The 17,884-nt window shown below is 40.4% G+C and overlaps 1 protein-coding gene across 5 annotated transcripts in view; it reads left to right on the forward strand.

Moving 5' to 3' along the window:
• Nucleotides 1-16,249, forward strand: part of PPP1R9A (protein phosphatase 1 regulatory subunit 9A) — a gene marked incomplete at both ends in the record, with an annotated part of 320,087 nt that extends 303,838 nt beyond the window's left edge. The window contains 5 exons of one of the 5 annotated variants that reach the window (XM_082662101.1): nucleotides 10,124-10,322; nucleotides 12,325-12,444; nucleotides 13,400-13,423; nucleotides 14,499-14,681; nucleotides 16,040-16,249. In XM_082662101.1, coding sequence (XP_082518227.1) covers nucleotides 10,124-10,322; nucleotides 12,325-12,444; nucleotides 13,400-13,423; nucleotides 14,499-14,681; nucleotides 16,040-16,249 — 736 coding nt within the window. The remainder of the gene's footprint in view (nucleotides 1-10,123; nucleotides 10,323-12,324; nucleotides 12,445-13,399; nucleotides 13,424-14,498; nucleotides 14,682-16,039) is intronic. The other 4 variants (XM_082662102.1, XM_082662104.1, XM_082662103.1 and 1 more) reach the window with 4 other exon arrangements.
• Between the last annotated feature and the right edge of the window lie 1,635 nt (nucleotides 16,250-17,884).

Here is a 17,884-nt window from a genome sequence, read left to right on the forward strand (position 1 = left end):
TTCGGATTATAGAGACTTAATTTGAAGACATGCTTTCTCCCAGTTCCTAACAATAAAACAATCAGAGATATAGCAGTGATTTATGAATCTGTTTTTTCCAAAAATGATAGTAAGTCATTAGTGTATAAGCTAAAAAAGAAAATGAAGCAAGTATAGAACACATACCTGTTTTGATCCTCTAGAAATTATTTTCAGATCTATTAAGTATTCATTTCTACCAATCTTGATTTTTCAAGGGAGTTATTAAGGATCTGTATGGAGTTTATGCCCCTTGGCCCATAACCTTGCCCTCAGAGTCAAAAAAGTTAAGAAGGGAGGGAGGGAAGGAGGGAAGGAAGAATTTTATGTTATTCTTAACAGATTTCTCCACAAAGTGAAACAGACTATAAGAGTGGTCAATAGTAGAATAACTGTTACCAAACCCTTTCTGCTCCTTTTGTAGGCCCGAGAGTTGTATATCCAAAAGGAAATTGGCATTTATTTTAGAAAGCTGGTGAGCTGATAGGTCTATAATTTTAAAGTAGTGAAGAGTTTGCTCTTTTAAATGAATATTCTATACTCTAGGTCCAAGCAAATGGAAGCATATCACTGTTCAGTTTTTTGAAGGATACTAGGAACCACACAGAGGTTCCATCAGCTCAGGGAGTTTTAGAGTCAAGGATACACAAAGAAGTGAGGGGGACAGGATACAGCCCCAGCAGGGGCACAGCCAGACCTCGAAAATAGTCTTCAAAATATCCCAGGATCTGGTGGTTTGCAGCTGTGAGGACAGTGGTTGTCTCCTTAGAAGTGGGCTTTCTTTGCTTTCTATGTGACTATTCCTTTGTTCCTCCATTATCGTGGTGTGGAAAGCTAGAGCAGAAAGCCTCTGGATATTATCCAAGGCTGAGCTTCTATGATCTCATTCATCACATTGGCCTTCGGACCCGTCTTCAGTGCTGGATGTACAAGTCCACATGGAATTTTTACTCTTGAGTATTTCCCTGGCAGTGAGAATTTTATGAAAGGGTTTAATGAGACATGGTCTGCAGATTTTCTCTGAAACGTTACCTGGCCAGGATCTGAACTACCAAAAGTCCTTTTCAAATAGGGCATTAGAATGACAACAATTTGGCAACAGTATTCTTATTTCCTACCTATTAAAAGTGGTAGTGGACAGTGAACTCTATGCTGGGAATGAAGTGATACATTACTCTCTTTTTCCTCGTTCCAAGGAGGATTAAGAAAAGGATATATAAGATCAAGATCCATTCCATATGGGAACAGAGTCAAGGATGGGCACTCGAATTAAATAAATCAAGCTTAAAGTTTGGCCGTGTGGCTGACAGGGTCTTGGTGCTCCAGCTGGCTGTCAGGCCTGAGCCTCTGAGGTGGGAGAGCCGAGTTCAGGACATGGGACCACCACAGACTTCCCGGCCCCACGTAATATCAATCAGCGAGAGCTCTCCCAGAGATCTCTGTCTCAACACTAAGACCCAGCTCCACTCAATGACCAGCAAGCTCCAGTGCTGGACACCCCATGCCAAACAACTAGCAAGACAGGAACACAACCCCACCCAATAGCAGAGAGGCTGCCTAAAATCATACTAAGTTCATAGATACCCCAAAACACACCACTGGATGTGGTCCTGCCCATCAGAAAGACAAGCTCCAGCCTCATCCACCAGAACACAGGCACCAGTCCCCTCCGCCAGGAAGCCTACACAACCCACTGAACCAACCTTACCCACTGGGGGAAGACACCAAAAACAGTGGGAACTACGAACCTGCAGCTGGCGAAAGGGAGACCCCAAACACAGTAAGTTAAGGAAAACTAGAAGACAGAGAAATACGCAGCAGATGAAGGAGCAAGGTAAAAACCCACCACACCTAACAAGTGAAGAGGAAATAAGCAGTCTACCTGAAAAAGAATTCAGACTAATGATAGTAAAGATGATCCAAAATCTTGGAAAGAGAATTGAAAAAATACAAGAAACATTTAACAAGGACCTAGAAGAACTGAAGAGCAAACAAACAATGATAAACAACACTATAAATGAAATTAAAAATTCTTTAGAAGGAATCAATAGCAGAATAACTGATGCAGAAGAACAGTTAAGTGACCTGGAAGATAAAATAGTGTATTAAATAACTACTGCAGAGCAGAATAAAGGAAAAAGAATGGAAAGAATTGAGGACAGTCTCAGAGACCTCTGGGACAACATTAAACAAACCAACATTCGAATTATAGGGGTCCCAGAAGAAGAAGAGTAAAAGAAAGGGACTGAGAAAATATTTGAAGAGATTATAGTTGAAAACCTCCCTAATATGGGAAAGGAAGTAGTCAATCATGTCCAGGAAGCACAGAGAGTCCCATACAGGATAAATCTGAGGAGAAACATGCCAAGACACATATTAATCAAACTATCAAAAATTAAATACAAAGAAAAGATACTAAAAGCAACAAGGGAAAAGCAACAAATAACATACAAGGGGATTCCCACAAGGTTAAAAGCTGATCTTTCAGCAGAAACTCTGCAAGCCAGAAGGGAGTGGCAGGACATATTTAAAGTGATGAAAGGGAAAACCACAACCAAGATTACTCTACCCAGCAAGGATCTCTTTCAGATTTGACGGAGAAATTAAAACCTTTACATACATGCAAAAGCTAAGAGAATTCAGCACCACCAAACCAGCTTGACAACAAATGCTAAAGGAACTTCTCTAGGCAGGAAACACAAGAGAAGGAAAAGACCTACAGTAACAAACCCAGAACAATTAAGAAAATGGTAATAGGAACGTACATATCTATAATTACCTTAAACGCAAATAGATTAAATGCTCCAACCAGAAGACATAGACTGGCTGAATGGATACAAAAACAAGACACGTATATATGCTGTCTACAAGAGACCAACCTCAGACCTAGGGGCACATACAGAAGAGGAGTGAGGAGATGGAAAAAGATACTCCATGCAAATGGAAATCAAAAGAAAGCTGGAGTAGCAATTCTCATATCAGACAAAGTGGACTTTAAAATAAAGACTATTACAAGAGACAAAGAAGGACACTACATAATGATCAAGGGATCAGTCCAAGAAGAAGATATAACAATTGTAAATATTTATGCACCCAACATAGGAGCACCTCAATACATAAGGCAAATGCTAACAGCCATAAAAGGGGAAATTGACAGTAACAGTGTAAGAGTAGGGGACTTTAACACCCCACTTTCACCAATGGACAGATCAACCAAAATGAAAATAAATAAGGAAACACAAGCTTTAAATGATACATTAAACAAGATGGACTTAATTGATATTTATAGGACATTCCATCCCAAAACAACAGAATACACATTTTTCTCTAGTGCTCATGGAATATTCTCCAGGATAGATCATATCTTGGGTCACAAATCAAGCCTTGGTAAATTTAAGAAAATTGAAATCATATCAAATATCTTTTCCCACCACAATGCTGTAAGACTAGATATCAATTACAGGAAAAAAACTAAAAAATACAAACACATGGAGGCTAAACAATACGCTACTAAATAACCAAGATACCACTGAAGAAATCAAAGAGGATATCAAAAAATACCTAGAGACAAATGACAATGAAAACACAATGGCCCAAAACCTATGGGATGCAGCAAAAGCAGTTCTAAGAGGGAAGTTTAGTACAATCCTACCTCAAGAAACAAGAAAAATCTCAAATGAACAACCTAACCTTACACCTAAGCAAATAGAGGAAGAAAAACAAAAATACCCCAAAGTTAGCAGAAGGAAAGAAATCCTAAAGATCAGATCAGAAGTACATGAAAAAGAAATGAAGGAAACGATAGCAAAGATCAATAAAACTAAAAGCTGGTTCTTTGAGAAGATAAACAAAATGATAAACCATTAGCCAGACTCATCAAGAAAAAAAGGGAAAAGACTCAAATCAACAGAATTAGAAATGAAAAAGGAGACGTAACAGCTGACACTGCAGAAATACAAAGGTTCATGAGAGATTACTACAAGCAACTCTATGCCAAAAAATGGACAGCCTGGAAGAAATGGACAAATTCATAGAAAAGCACGACCTTCCAAGACTGAACCAGGAAGAAATATAAAAGACAAACAGACCAATCACAAGCACTGAAATTGAAACTGTGATTAAAAATCTTCCAACAAACAAAAGGCCAGGACTAGATGGATTCACCGGTGAATTCTATCAAACATTTAGAGAAGAGCTAACACCTATCCTTCTCAAACTCTTCCAAAATATACCAGAGGGAGGAAAACTCCCAAATTCATTCTGCGAGGCCACCATCAGCCTGGTACCAAAACCAGACAACGATGTTACAAAAAAAGAAAACTACTACAGGACAGTATCACTGATGAACATCGGTGCAAAAATCCTCAACAGAATACTAGCAAACTGAATCCAGCAGCACATTCAAAGGATCATACACCATGAGCAAGTGGGGTTTATCCCAGAAACGCAAGGCTTCTTTAATATACGCAAATTGATCAATGTGATACACCATATTAACGAAGTGAAGGAGAAAAACCATATGATAATCTCAATAAATGCAGAAAAAGCTTTCAACAAAATTCAACACCGATTTATGATTAAAAACCCTCCAGAAAGTAGGCATAGAGGGAACTTACCTCAATATAATAAAGGCCATATATGACAAACCCACAGCCTACATCATTCTCAGTGGTGAAAAACTGAAACCATTTCCACTAAGATCAGGAACAAGACAAGGTTGCCCACTCTCACCACTCTTATTCAACATAGTTTTGGAAGTTATAGCCACAGCAGTCAGAGATGAAAAAGAAATAAAAGGAATCCAAATCGGAAAAGAAGAAGTAAAACTGTCACTGTTTGCGGATGACATGATACTATACATAGAGAATCCTAAAGATGCTACCAGAAAATTACTGGAGCTAATCAATGAATTTGGTAAAGTAGCAGGATACAAAGTTAATTCACAGAAATCTCTTGCATTCCTATGCACCAATGATGAAAAATCTGAAAGAGAAATTAAGGAAACACTCCCATTCACCATTGCAACAAAAATAAAAAAATACCTAGGAATAAACCTACCTAAGGAGACAAAAGACCTGTACACAGAAAACAATAAGACCCTGAGGAAAGAAATTAAAGATGATACAAACAGATGGAGAAATATACCATGTTCTTGGATTGGAAGAATCAACATCATGAAAATGACTATACTACCCAAAGCAATCTACAGACTTAATGCAATCCCTGTCAAACTACCAACGGTATTTTTCACAGAACTAGAACAAAAAATGTCACAATTTGTATGGAAACACAAAAGACCCCGAATAGCCAAAGCCATCTTGAGGAAAAAAAATGGAGCTGAAGGAATGAGACTCCCTGACTTCAGGCTATACTACAAAGGTGCAGTAATCAAGACAGTATGGTACTGGCACAAAAACAGAAATATAGATCAATGGAACAGGATAGAAAGCCCAGAGATAAATCTATGCACATATGGTCACCTTATCTTTGATAAAGGAGACAAGAATATACAATGGAGAAAAGACAGCCTCTTCAATAAGTGGTGCTGGGAAAACTGGACAGCTACAGGTAAAAGAATGAAATTAGATCACTCCCTAACACCATACACAAAAATAAACTCCAAATGGATTAAAGACCTAAATGTAAGCCCAGACACTATAAAACTCTTAGAGGAAAACATAGGCAGAACACTCTATGACATAAATCACAGCAAGATCCTTCTTGACCCACCTCCTAGAGAAGTGGAAATAAAAACAAAAATAAATCAAATGGGACCTAATGAGACTTAAAATTTTTTGCACAGCAAAGGAAACCATAAATAAGACCAAAAGACAACCCTCAGAATGGGAGAAAATATTTGCAAATGAAGCAACTGACAAAGGATTAATCTACAAAATATACAAGCAGCTCATGCAGCTCAATATCAAAAATACAAACAACCCAATCCAAAAATGGGCAGAAGACCTAAACAGGCATTTCTCCAAAGAAGATTCACAGATTGCCAAAAAACACATGAAAGGATGCTCAACATCACTAATCATTAGAGAAATGCAAATCAAAACTGCAGTGAGGTATCACCTCACACTGGTCAGAATGGCCATCATCAAAAAATCTAGAAACAATAAATGCTGGAGAGGGTGTGGAGAAAAGGGAACCCTCTTGCACTGTTGGTGGGAATGTAAATTGATACATCCACTATGGAGAAAAGTGTGGAGGTTCCTTAAAAAACTAAAAATAGAACTACCATATGACCCAGCAATCCCACTACTGGGCATATACCCTGAGAAAACCATAATTCAAAAAGAGTCCTGTACCAAAATGTTCATTGCAGCTCTATTTACAATAGCCAGGACATGGAAGCAACCTAAGTGTCCATCGACAGATCAATGGATAAAGATGTGGCATATATATACAATGGAATATTACTCAGCCATAAAAAGAAAGAAAATTGAGTTATTTGTAGTGAGGCGGATGCACCTAGAGTCTGTCATACAGAGTAAGTCAGAAAGAGAAAAACAAATACTGTATGCTAACACATATATATGGAATCTAAAAAAAAAATTTTAATGGTTCTAAGAACCTAGGGGCAGGACAGGAGTAAAGACGTAGATGTAGAGAACGGACTTGAGGACACAGGGAGGGGGGAAGGGTAAGCTGGGATGAAGTGAGAGAGTGGCATGGACATATATACACTACCAAATGTAAAATAGATAGCTAGTGGCAAGCAGCCGCATAGCACAGGGAGATCAGCTCGGTGCTTTGTGACCATCTAGAGGGGTGCGATAGGGACGGTGGGAGGGAGACGCAAGAGGGAGGAGATACGGGGATATATGTATACGTGTAGCTGATTCACTTTGTTATACAGCAGCAACTAACACAACAATGTAAAGCAATTATACTCAAATAAAGATGTTAAAAAAAATTTTTTTTTAATGTGGTAGTGGTGGTTGTTTTAAAAGCATTGCGACAAAGGCAGTTCACTTGGGAGTAAGACAAGATACTCATGCTGTCATTCATTATGGCCTGTTTATAACCTTTAAAACAGTATCCATATATTTAAGCACTACCATGTCTTACTTGAATTATGGATGGAACTCTTTAAAAAATTCCCATGTTACTTTGATTAATTGATTCAGAAATTTATAACCAAAGAGGAGGAAAATAATCATCAGGTCCAATTAATCTCAAATATCCCCAATTATAAGAGTGTGGGGCTACAGGGGAAATATTTTTATGTTTCTGCACAGTCAGAGCTTTGTGAGCACTTTTACTGGAATGTGGGACCTGAGCTAAACGACAAGCCTGAGAAGTTAAATTATGACTAGATAGATAGATTTACCTGCAGAGAGATTTACCTCCCCAGAGGTATGTGATTACATTTTCCAGAAGTGGGGATATGGAGAGGGGGCTGAGACCCAACTCTGTGGAGACGTTCCCGGGGCTGCAAAGCTGGAGACACTAGTCTGACATATATTACTTACATATATTACTCTGACATATATTACTTTCCAAAGCATAAGAACCCAAGATCCTTCTCAAGTTGAATTGTTTACATTAAGGAGATAAGACATCTCTCCCTCTCAGAGGAAAGAAGGCAGACAGCTGTCCCTCTCCTATATAATCATCCAGATTCATATTTTTTAGATTCCTCACCTATAATGTAGACCAAGTATACGATGACAACTTGTTCCCATTGTGGCAGCCTGGAAAGAGGAAATTAGGGCATGGGAAACCAGTGCAATAAATTTTGTAAGTAAATAATAACCTGTTTCTGCTCCAGAAACCTCACATTTGTATTCAGGATAATATTAATAAATACAGTTATTAAAAACTTTAAGAGTGAGATCAGACATGTATTATTAAAAAATACAGATTCCAGGTCAACTCCTCCCTCTCCCCCAAATTCTAACTTGGTAAGTCCAGGTACCCAAGAATTTGTATTTGAATAGCTACTTCAGATGATCCTTATCAGACTTATTTGGGGACCACTGCACTGGTCCAAGACCCAGGAATAAAAAGTGCTTCTTACAGAAGACCAATCTGCCTCTGCTAGCATGCTTTCTTAAGTTCAGTTATTGTAAACCCACATCCCCCCATTTTTTGATAGTAAGTGGATTTAAGGATACAAATTTTTTTTAGTTTCAACGTCAGGATAAAATTGAAGGTTGACACATCTCTGGTTGTTCTTTATTATCCTTGCAGACCCCTTTGGGTTTGTTTTTTTTTTTTAAATAAATACACCATTAAAATCATCAGATCTGCTGGAATCTTTAGTGTGAGAAACACTTTTACTGACCCAACCTGTGGTTTCAGTATGCTACCAAAACTTCGCTGACTTCTGCATTCTCTTTAGTTATCGTTCTCATAATCCCCTTATACATATATTGCTTTACAGTTTACAAGATGCTTTTACATTAATTGTCCCATTTGATTCTCACAATAATCTTCGGAAATGGAACAGAAATTGTTAGGAGTTGTATTACCTATGTAAATTTGAAATATTTCAAAGTAATGAGAAATGAGATGTGAGACGGTTGAAATTCAGTATACATCTGGGACAGAAGTTGTCCGTTAGCCATGCTGTTGAGGCACTTTTAATTGAAGGGGAATCTCTTTGTTGTCATGACATCAACAGCTAACAAATAATAGACATTATATCAGAGATCACTTGGACATATTGAGGGTGACTTCTTCCAAGTGCATAGAAACTACTGCCCATTCCTGCCTCAGCTCCTGATAAATTTTTTTAACCAAAAGGTAAATATAAATATGCAGGTAACTGCATTAAGAAAAAAGTCTGGTTTCTTTCTTTCTTTTTTTTAAAATTAATTAATTTATTTTTGGCTGCATTGGGTCTTCATTGCTGCGCACGGGCTTTTTCTAGTTGCGGCGAGTGGGGCTACTTTTCCTTGTGGTGCACAGGCTTCTCACTGCAGTGGCTTCTCTTCTTGTGGAGCATGGGCTCTAGGCGCACAGGCTTCAGTAATTGTGGCACTCGGGCTCAGTAGTTGTGGCTTGCAGACTCCGTAGTTGTGGCTCATAGGCTTAGTTGCTCTGCGGTGCATGGGATCTTCCCAGACCAGGGCTCAAACCCGTGTCCCCTGCATTGGCAGGTAGATTGTTAACCACTGCACCACCAGGGAAGTCCCAAAAGTCTGTTTTCAAATTGTGTTTTTCAAATGCCTTTGAGTCCTTTAAGTAGTAAATAAGCATAGACCTTTATACCTTTACATTTTCAAAGCACTTTCACACTTATCTAATTTAATTCTTAACAACCACATATGATATATATAAAATATCCACCTTTTATGGATGAGGAAATAGACTCTGAGAGAAGGACCAAGGCCATGTACACAGGAAGTGTGTACGGTTTTAGGACCTCGGGTCTGATGTTCCTCCTGTGATAAGGCACTAAGATTATGATGAAAAACCAATAAGGTGTGTGTGTTCTGCTTAAAGTATCATGAGCCCAGAAATTTCCAAGTATTTAAATATATCATTTTCTAAAGTCTCAGGCTCTTGAGAACCTGTGCTCAGAGGAGGCCAGGGTAGAATGCTGGTTATGAGCTCATGTCACTAGTGTGAGGCACTGTTATGTGACCCAAATAAAGGGAATGCTGTGATGATTAACTTAATAGCAATTCCTAAAAGACCATGCCCCTCCCTGATACTAATTTATCCACATACATTTATTAGGCACATTTCATAAAATTCATCGTGGCAATAATGATAACAAAATATTGATCATTGTTATAGAATCCAATTAGATGCAAAAAAGATAACTATTGGACTTCCCTAGTGGTCTAGTGGCTAAGATGCTGCGCTTCCACTGCAGGTGGCGCAGGTTCGATCCCTGGTCAGGGAAGTTCCGCATGCTGCGTGGTGTGGCCCCAAAGAAAAGAAAAATTAAAATTAACAAAAAAAAAGATAACTATTAAGATTAACGTTCTAGTCAAAAGGGCAACATTTTTACTCTATCCGTTGTGTAGAATAATTTCTCAAACTATGACTTCAAACTATATTCAGAGTCCCTTCAGAATTCATTTCAATAAGTTTTACATCTGCCTTTTCTTTGTCTAACATACCCGTTCTTTTCATAACCCAGGATCTTCAGCGGCAGGCTGGAACACTGGAAACCGAAGCTGTCCTCCACTGCTCAGGCCTCCACGCCATCAGCGGGCCTGCCTTTCTCGTGGTTTAACGAAAGCCGGAAAGGATCCTATTCCTTCAGGAACCTGCCTGCATCTGCAAGTCCCCTTCAGCCTTCTCCTGAAACTCTAATTTCAGATAAAAAGGGGTCTAAGGTAGAAAACACATGGATTTAAAAAGCAAACAAGAAAACCCCCAATCCTTCCTCCTCTTCGATCTTTGGAAAGCATTCTCAACTTGTGTGTGTACTCTGGATCCGAGAAACCAATGTGATAACACTGCAGTAAACAATGCATGGTATTTCTTGCGTGGGGGAGGAAGAAGGCCTCATCTAACCATCACCTTCTTTAATACTGTTCCGTTCTAGATTGTACGTTAATCTTTGATTTGCCTGTCTTTTCACATACTGCTAGTTAATCTCAGTTTGACAGTCAAGCCATGCTGGGAAAGATGCATTTGAATCATGGAACAGTATGATAGATCTGTTTACCAAGTATTCCACTTTAAATTACATTACAAAACTATTTTTGCTGTGCTCTTCAAGATTTACTGGAAAACAAATAAATTTGGGACTGAATATGCGTTCAATATATCTAAATGAAACTCTTTCAAACAGACCAATGCTGACATAGCACCCTTATTTCTTCTTTTAAATCAAACTTCCATGTTGATAAACTGTTACAATTCTATCACCAAAGTTTTTTAACTTTAGCAGAACGAGGAATTATATGCTTATTTGTTTTTAAATGCACGATGGTTATTTCCAGCATGACGCTGCAAACCTTACCTAACATTTTATTGAAACACATACGGTGGCTAACTTTCACATGTTGTTTGGTCTCCCTTTATCAATGTTCACTTTTCTCTCTCAAACAGAAACCTGTGATTAATGTTAACTTGAATTTAATTCTTTTCTTGAGGTCAACAGCTCATAAGGTTTTGACAGAATTTGGGGTCATATCTCCAATGACAATGTCAAATGGTAATGTGCTGTGTTAAACGCTCACCTGCTTAAATGTTTTACTAGCCTAGCTCCTTGTGCTCTGATTTTGTCTCCTTTTCTGAAGTTTTAGCAAACTTGGCGTTTGTTTGGTACTGAATTCTCTAGCCTCTGGCATGGTATTTATTCTTGACAACCAGCTAAACCCAATGCAAGGGAACCTAATGGAAAACTAACAGTCCAGTTCCTAAGGAAGGGGAATAGGAAACAAGATGGTGTTGGTCAGGTGCTTAGAGTTCCAGGAAAGCCAGTCCTTCTAGAATTATTAGCAAAAGAAGTTCTGGAAGCAGAAGGCCACTTTGGTCTTGAAACATTTTCAGTCTTGGGTCTGAGAAATCTAAATGTTGTTTGAATAGATTCTACCATTATCTTGCACTGGAGAGACACCAGATTTGGTTTAAAATGTTTTTACAAATGCAGCTATGTAGTCATTGTGAATTTATTTAACTTTAATATTCACTGAACATTTTAATGAAATTCTGGGGAAGTTTTACGTACACACCCTCAACCTCCCCAACCCCCAGGTGGTTATTTGGAAATGTGTTTCTGTCCATGCTGCAGCCTCTTTGGTACTCCGTTGGTGCTGTGCAAGAGTTGTATTTTAGCATGTGACTACTAGTGTAATGGCAGACTGTGACCTACCCCAGAACTCATCATCTTGAAGGTTACATCCAGGAGAGGATCTGCCATCTCTCACAGTATTTATCACGGCCAACAGCAAGCGATCCTTCCCAGGGGGTGCTCAAGCTACCTTTCTAATATGGATTGCCATCTGTTCCTAATAACTCAGGCTCACCACACCATCTTGTATTTTTACTTACACTGTTACTTATCACGATTAGGGTCAAAGAATATAGGCTTATTAATATTACCCCTCTGAGCAGTTGCAGAGGATAATGAATGCTGTACCCTTGAAGAGAGGTTGAAGAATCATTTCTCTAAGATATCTATCCTTTCATGTGATGGAGAAAGCACCCAGAATTCCCTATCCAGCGCAGAAGGCACAGTTCTCAACCACTGCCGGGTGAAGGTCACCAAACCCAATATGAATCTCTTCTAAGATTACTTAAAAAGAACCTTTCCAGAACTTGCAAACATACCTACCTCTGGTTCACTCACTATGCTCATTTAACAGTGAGCTTTATTTGTTTTTTCAGAATTTTACCTTCAGTGATGACTTCAGCCCCAGCAGTACCAGTTCAGCAGACCTGAGCGGCCTGGGAGCAGAACCCAAAACACCTGGGCTCTCTCAGTCCTTGGTGCTCTCATCAGATGAGGTACATGCACGGCACCGACGACAGAGCTGCTTTCTCAGATCATACGTTTTACCGATGAACTATCACCGGGGAAAATGTTTTTAGGCAGATTTTGCGTATCAGTCCTCATGATTTCGCTCCCTCTCTGTCTCAACGTGGATGCAGAGTACTATTTCGGAGCCCCTTTAAGCTGTCTAGGGACCTCCTCAGCCTTTCTTTGATATAAATGGGATGACTATCAACAGAGGGTTGGGAATGGGAGGCTGGGCACTGGAGAGCAGCAAGAGGGAACAGCCCAGAAATCCCAAGGGAGGGAATTCCCTGGAGGCCCAGTCTTTAGGACTCCGTGCTTCCACTGCAGGGGGGCCTGGGTTCGATCCCTGGCTGGGGAACTAAGATCCTGCAAGCTGCGAGGTGCGGCAAAAAAAAAAAAAAAAAATCTCGAGGGAGTTTACAGACAATCCATCCCCCTCCTCCCTCACTTTTTTCACCATCCCTGATGTTCCCTCTGAGTGGGGAGTGGCCCCTGACTGAGAATCACCGCAGGGGAGAGGTGCACTTGTGATAAGGAAGGAAAACTGGGGGAGAACCACTTACTTAGAAGCCGGGGTCAAGTGTGCATTGCAATGGATTCTCAGGAGATATAATGTGTACAGGAGGGCAGGAGATTACACTGGTGATTGACTTAGTGCTCCAAGAGATAAGTAGAAGGAAGAAATACCAGTACTGGGGGCGGGGATGGGGCTGGGGAGAAGCGCTGTAAGTAAAGATATATTCACCCTAAATATTTGCTCTTAGTTATTTCTTTCTAATGTGATTTTTGCTTTGTAAAACTTTTTTTTTCCCTTAAATTCTTCTGCCTGTATTCTTCAGGCTTCGCATGATTTTAATTGTATTAAAACTTTGTACTGTACATGTGTGTCTCCTGTTCCTGTAACACTTTTCTTTTTGGTTCCTTTGCTGCTCTCTCACTCAGAGCCTGGATATGATAGATGACGAGGTGAGCTCTCAGTGGGCTGTGTGTGGTGGCTTACATGGTATTGTCTGACACTTCTTTTCTTTGCAAATGATTTAAAATCAAACAAGACAAGAAACTTTCCTCTGTAGTGGAGGGTTTCCTCGTGTTAAATAGTTTCACGCTCTGTCCTTGTCTATATCTTAGTTGAAAAGACATTCAAGAGGATCTCCAGATTCCCTTGCTGTGCCTCCCATCACCATTACCCTGACACAGCCCATTGTGTTTCACCTCCTTTGCCTTCACCTCAGCTTCCCCATCCCCTCCTCTGTGTTCCCTGCATGGTCACTGAGGTGACGCCTGTCTCTCCTCCCGGATTTATCATTGCCTTCATCTCCTCTCAGCTTAGTGGTTCTAGGAACCCAGCTGCCCTTTGCACTATTCATAGCAAGTCCTGCATTGGACAGAGCCTGGGATTTGGAATAAACCAGTAAATGCTGAGCTCCACCACTCACTAGCTGTGTGATACTGGACAGATCTGGAGACTTTCTGGGCCTCACTTGCCTCGTTTATTAAAAGTAATTATGGAAATTACCTGTCCTACCTTCCTCATAGGTTTGCTTGCTGCTCAAGTGAAATAATGGCTGTGAAATTTCCCCTAAGTATGTTTGAGGACTTAATGTTCTCCCCTTCTAAGTAAAAGATATACCTCAGTATTTTTAAATGTATCTTTACATATCTCTGATGTCTTAGCAGAGGATCAGTGCAGTGATGCATTACATATAGAGATTAATGATGTATTCGTTTTCTGCATCTGATAATCTTTCCATAGTGTTTTAATGTAAAAACTTGCAACACTGGAGTGTACTTTTCAGTTTTAAACTTCCTACATTAAAATGCTTTGTTTGGGGGAATTTTTAAATTTCCAAATACCTAAACAAAATGTAGAGTTAATAACTTTGTGTATGTTACACATACAGCTAGAAGCATTCGTTTACTTTATGGTTTAAAAACAAGTGTGGCTCTAGTAGGCAAGAAATGGCTTTTGATAGCATCACATGCCATACTGAGCTACAGCTTCTTGGTCCTTTAACAACCCTGCGTAACATTCCTACCTCAGATTCTTGATGACGGACAGTCTCCCAAACACAGTCAGTGTCTGAATCGGGCCGTTCATGAATGGAGCGTGCAGCAGGTTTCTCACTGGCTAATGAGCCTAAATCTGGAGCAGTATGTCTCTGAATTCAGTGCCCAAAACATCACTGGAGAGCAACTCCTGCAGTTGGATGGAAATAAACTTAAGGTAAAGAATTATATGTTTGTGTTAGGTTACCAAGTATAATTTGTATTACACATAGCGCCTAAAATGTTTCCGTTAGATGAGAGCATCCTGCATATCTGAGAGGTACTTCTCACTCACAGTTAGCAGAAAGGACCTTGAATGATTTCTGAGTGGTAAAGGAAGTTTCGGAAAGTCGTCGGGTTCTGAATCAAACAGTAGGCTGTCGAGCAGGAGAGCTAGAGGCTCACTCCATTGCTTCCGCCAAGCAACACATGGTCCATGTATTAACTCTACTTATTTCCTATGTAGTATGAGTTTTAATAATGGCCGATGTGGACTCTCCTATAACGTTAGAGTTAAAACCCAGGTCCGTGAATCTTCCCTTTTTTTAACTCATTGCTCCCCCCACCCTCCCTCTTCCCTGCATTCCACTCAAAAAATGGAACTGTGTTCTCCCCAGAACTTTCTTCCCCCACCAAGTGCAGGCCGTGTCTTCCCTCCCCTGCCCTGGCACTCTCATTTTCACCTGTCCAGTCCATCTCCTTTAGAGGCTGAGGTGGCACCTACCCCTGTGGAAAAAGGGCAAAAGGAGCTCACAGCCAGCCTGCCACCCCCAACCTCGGCCCCCTGCTGGGCTGACGGGCAGATGAGTAGCTCTTGACAGTCTTGAAAAGGTTAGAGATCAATCAATAGCCTGTGAATATGAAGGCCCATTGACAAGGCTGTCCCTGATGGGGAGATGGATGCATCCCGCTGTTGATTCTGAAGGTCATGAAACGTTTAAAGTACGGAACCAACTCCCCTTATTCTGAATTCCAAGCTCATCGAGCAGCCTCATTATGATCAGGCTTCCTTTATAGGTCTGCCTACAGGGAGAGAATGGCTAATCATGCTGACATGAGCATTCCGGTCCCAGAGACATTTTTGGTCTCCATTGTAAATGAATACATGGGCAGAAAGGAAGCCACTTCGATTCCTCCTGCCCTTCTTGGAACCCTCCGTGGCAGCAGGTGCCCACTCCTATCTTTTGAAAATATCAGTGAGTTTAGCAATACTTTTGGCTGTAAATGTCTACAGCCCAAAGGTTGGAGAAGCAGAATTGTGCCCTTTTTCCATTCACTGACCCATTAATTACCAGTTCAGAAAGCATTTACTTGCTGAGGTTTAGGAGGTACTGTGCTAGGGACTTCAAAGTATAAAAGAACAAATAAAGATCAGCCCCACAGTATGTAGATTTTTGGCAAATGTAATCAGCTCTTTCTACCTCTTTGATTATGTTTACATTAGTTCTTGAGTTTGAACATCTTGTGATATCAACCTCATCATAAGCAGAGAAGCCATTGGTTTTCAAATTCAGTTTGTTTATGTTTCCTTCTTAGGCTCTTGGAATGACATCATCCCAGGACCGAGCAGTGGTCAAAAAAAAACTCAAAGAAATGAAAGTGTCTCTAGAGAAGGCTCGGAAGGCCCAAGAGAAAATAGAAAAACAAAGAGAAAAGCTGAGGAGGAAGGAACAAGAGCAAATGCAGAGGAAGTCTAAAAAGACAGAGAAGATGGCAGCCGCCACAGAGGGTGCTGGTGAGCAGTGACACACACGGAGAAGTTTCCGCCTCTTCCTGCCCTGCTCTCCTCCGGAGGATGAAGAAGAAACTGATGACAGGGGTAATGTGCTCTAGGCAGACTGGGGAACTGTGTGTTCAATAACTGCATTTTCTGCATTAATAGAGTACACTCACTCTTAACCTACTGAAATAATCCCAAGCCACCTTTGGTTTAGTAACAAACCAAGGATCTCATTTGTGAGAGGTGCGAAGTAGCAGTGTTTCTCTCTTCCTTGTGTTGGGTGGGTGGTGTCACTTGAAGAACCAGCGTGATCCTGCTCAACAAGAGCATGACACACCGTGGCGCTGTCCGTGGAATGCCATGCATTTTCAATATGCGATCCTGAAACTGAGCAACGGCACATATCTGCATGGCCGAGAACACCGCTCTGCCATGAGATCTGGGCTGCAGAATCTGTCCCGGTGTGTGGGAAAGGTTCCCCCTCATTTCTGTGTCTGGACACTGAGACAACCCCGCTGTGGAAATGTGGGTGCTCTTTGCCTACTGTGGCAAAAAGCAAGCAAACTGTGCTGCCTGCTGGGCATTGGGAAGAGAGAAAAGAATTACACTTATTTGTTAACCCCAGAAGGAAGCAAAAGCCTTAAGAATGCGGATGTGGGCATTACCTTGGGGTTCTGAGGGTAACATTTATCCTCCAGATTTAGCCAAGCAAAGAAAAATTCAGACATTAGTGCAGCCATGGGATATCGGGATCTGCTGTTTACTTTGCTACTGCTGCATGTTCAGTATTTCAGCAGCACCGACACACACAACACAGTTCCTTTTCTCCCCAACCAATTGAACAGAAAATTGATTTTTAAGGAAACCAACATTTTCAGGTTTCCTCTCCTGGGGAACATTCTGGCTGGTCTTCAGCCTGACTATGACACAATCAGGAACTCATCACATATTTTCTACTCAAGATTTCCCAAGTGGGCTCAGTTAGACTTTTAAGAAATGTACTTTTAAGAAAAATAGAAATACCAGTTAGAGAAAAGTTAGATTTGACTAACATTCAACCAGGGAAGCAATTTTATTGAGCACACAGAATGTTCCCATAAAGAAGAGCTGTCAGTTATATTTTAGAGATGTTTTGAATGGTTTTTCTGAGCCATTCTCTTTCATTCTTTGGAGATCTCCACTTTACAGTTAAAGTTTATTTAAGACGGTACACATGATGCAGGCTGGCAGTGCAGGCAGTTATACTATTTTAAAGCCAGTATTAAGGATTTCAGTGTTTCATCAAACTAATGCAAGTGCAGGAGAGTGGGGCAGAAGGAGGAGAAAATAAACTCATCTTGAGAAGTTTCAAATGATGGATTTTTTGTTGTCATTGTTGTTGTTGTTTTGCTTTTTATGCTCATGCATCTGGTTCTCTTTGCTGCATTGGCTGTAAAAATGAGGTCATCCACTTTCCAGAGGACGAGTTTCAAAATAAGAGTTGAGGCCAGACCAATCCTTGGACAAGTATTTTACTTCCTTTACTTAGTTTTCTGGGGGCAGGGGGGGTGGTCTCGGTCCTTGTCTTCCACTGGAAATGCTCTATACGCAGAGCTTAGGGGAAGGCTTTTGAAGGTTACAAGTAACAGATAATGTAAAGGGGCTTCTTCCCATATAGCTCC

The sequence above is a fragment of the Grampus griseus genome, assembly GCF_964374135.1.
Source record: "Grampus griseus genome assembly, chromosome: 9".
Taxonomy (NCBI): Eukaryota; Metazoa; Chordata; class Mammalia; order Artiodactyla; family Delphinidae; genus Grampus; species Grampus griseus.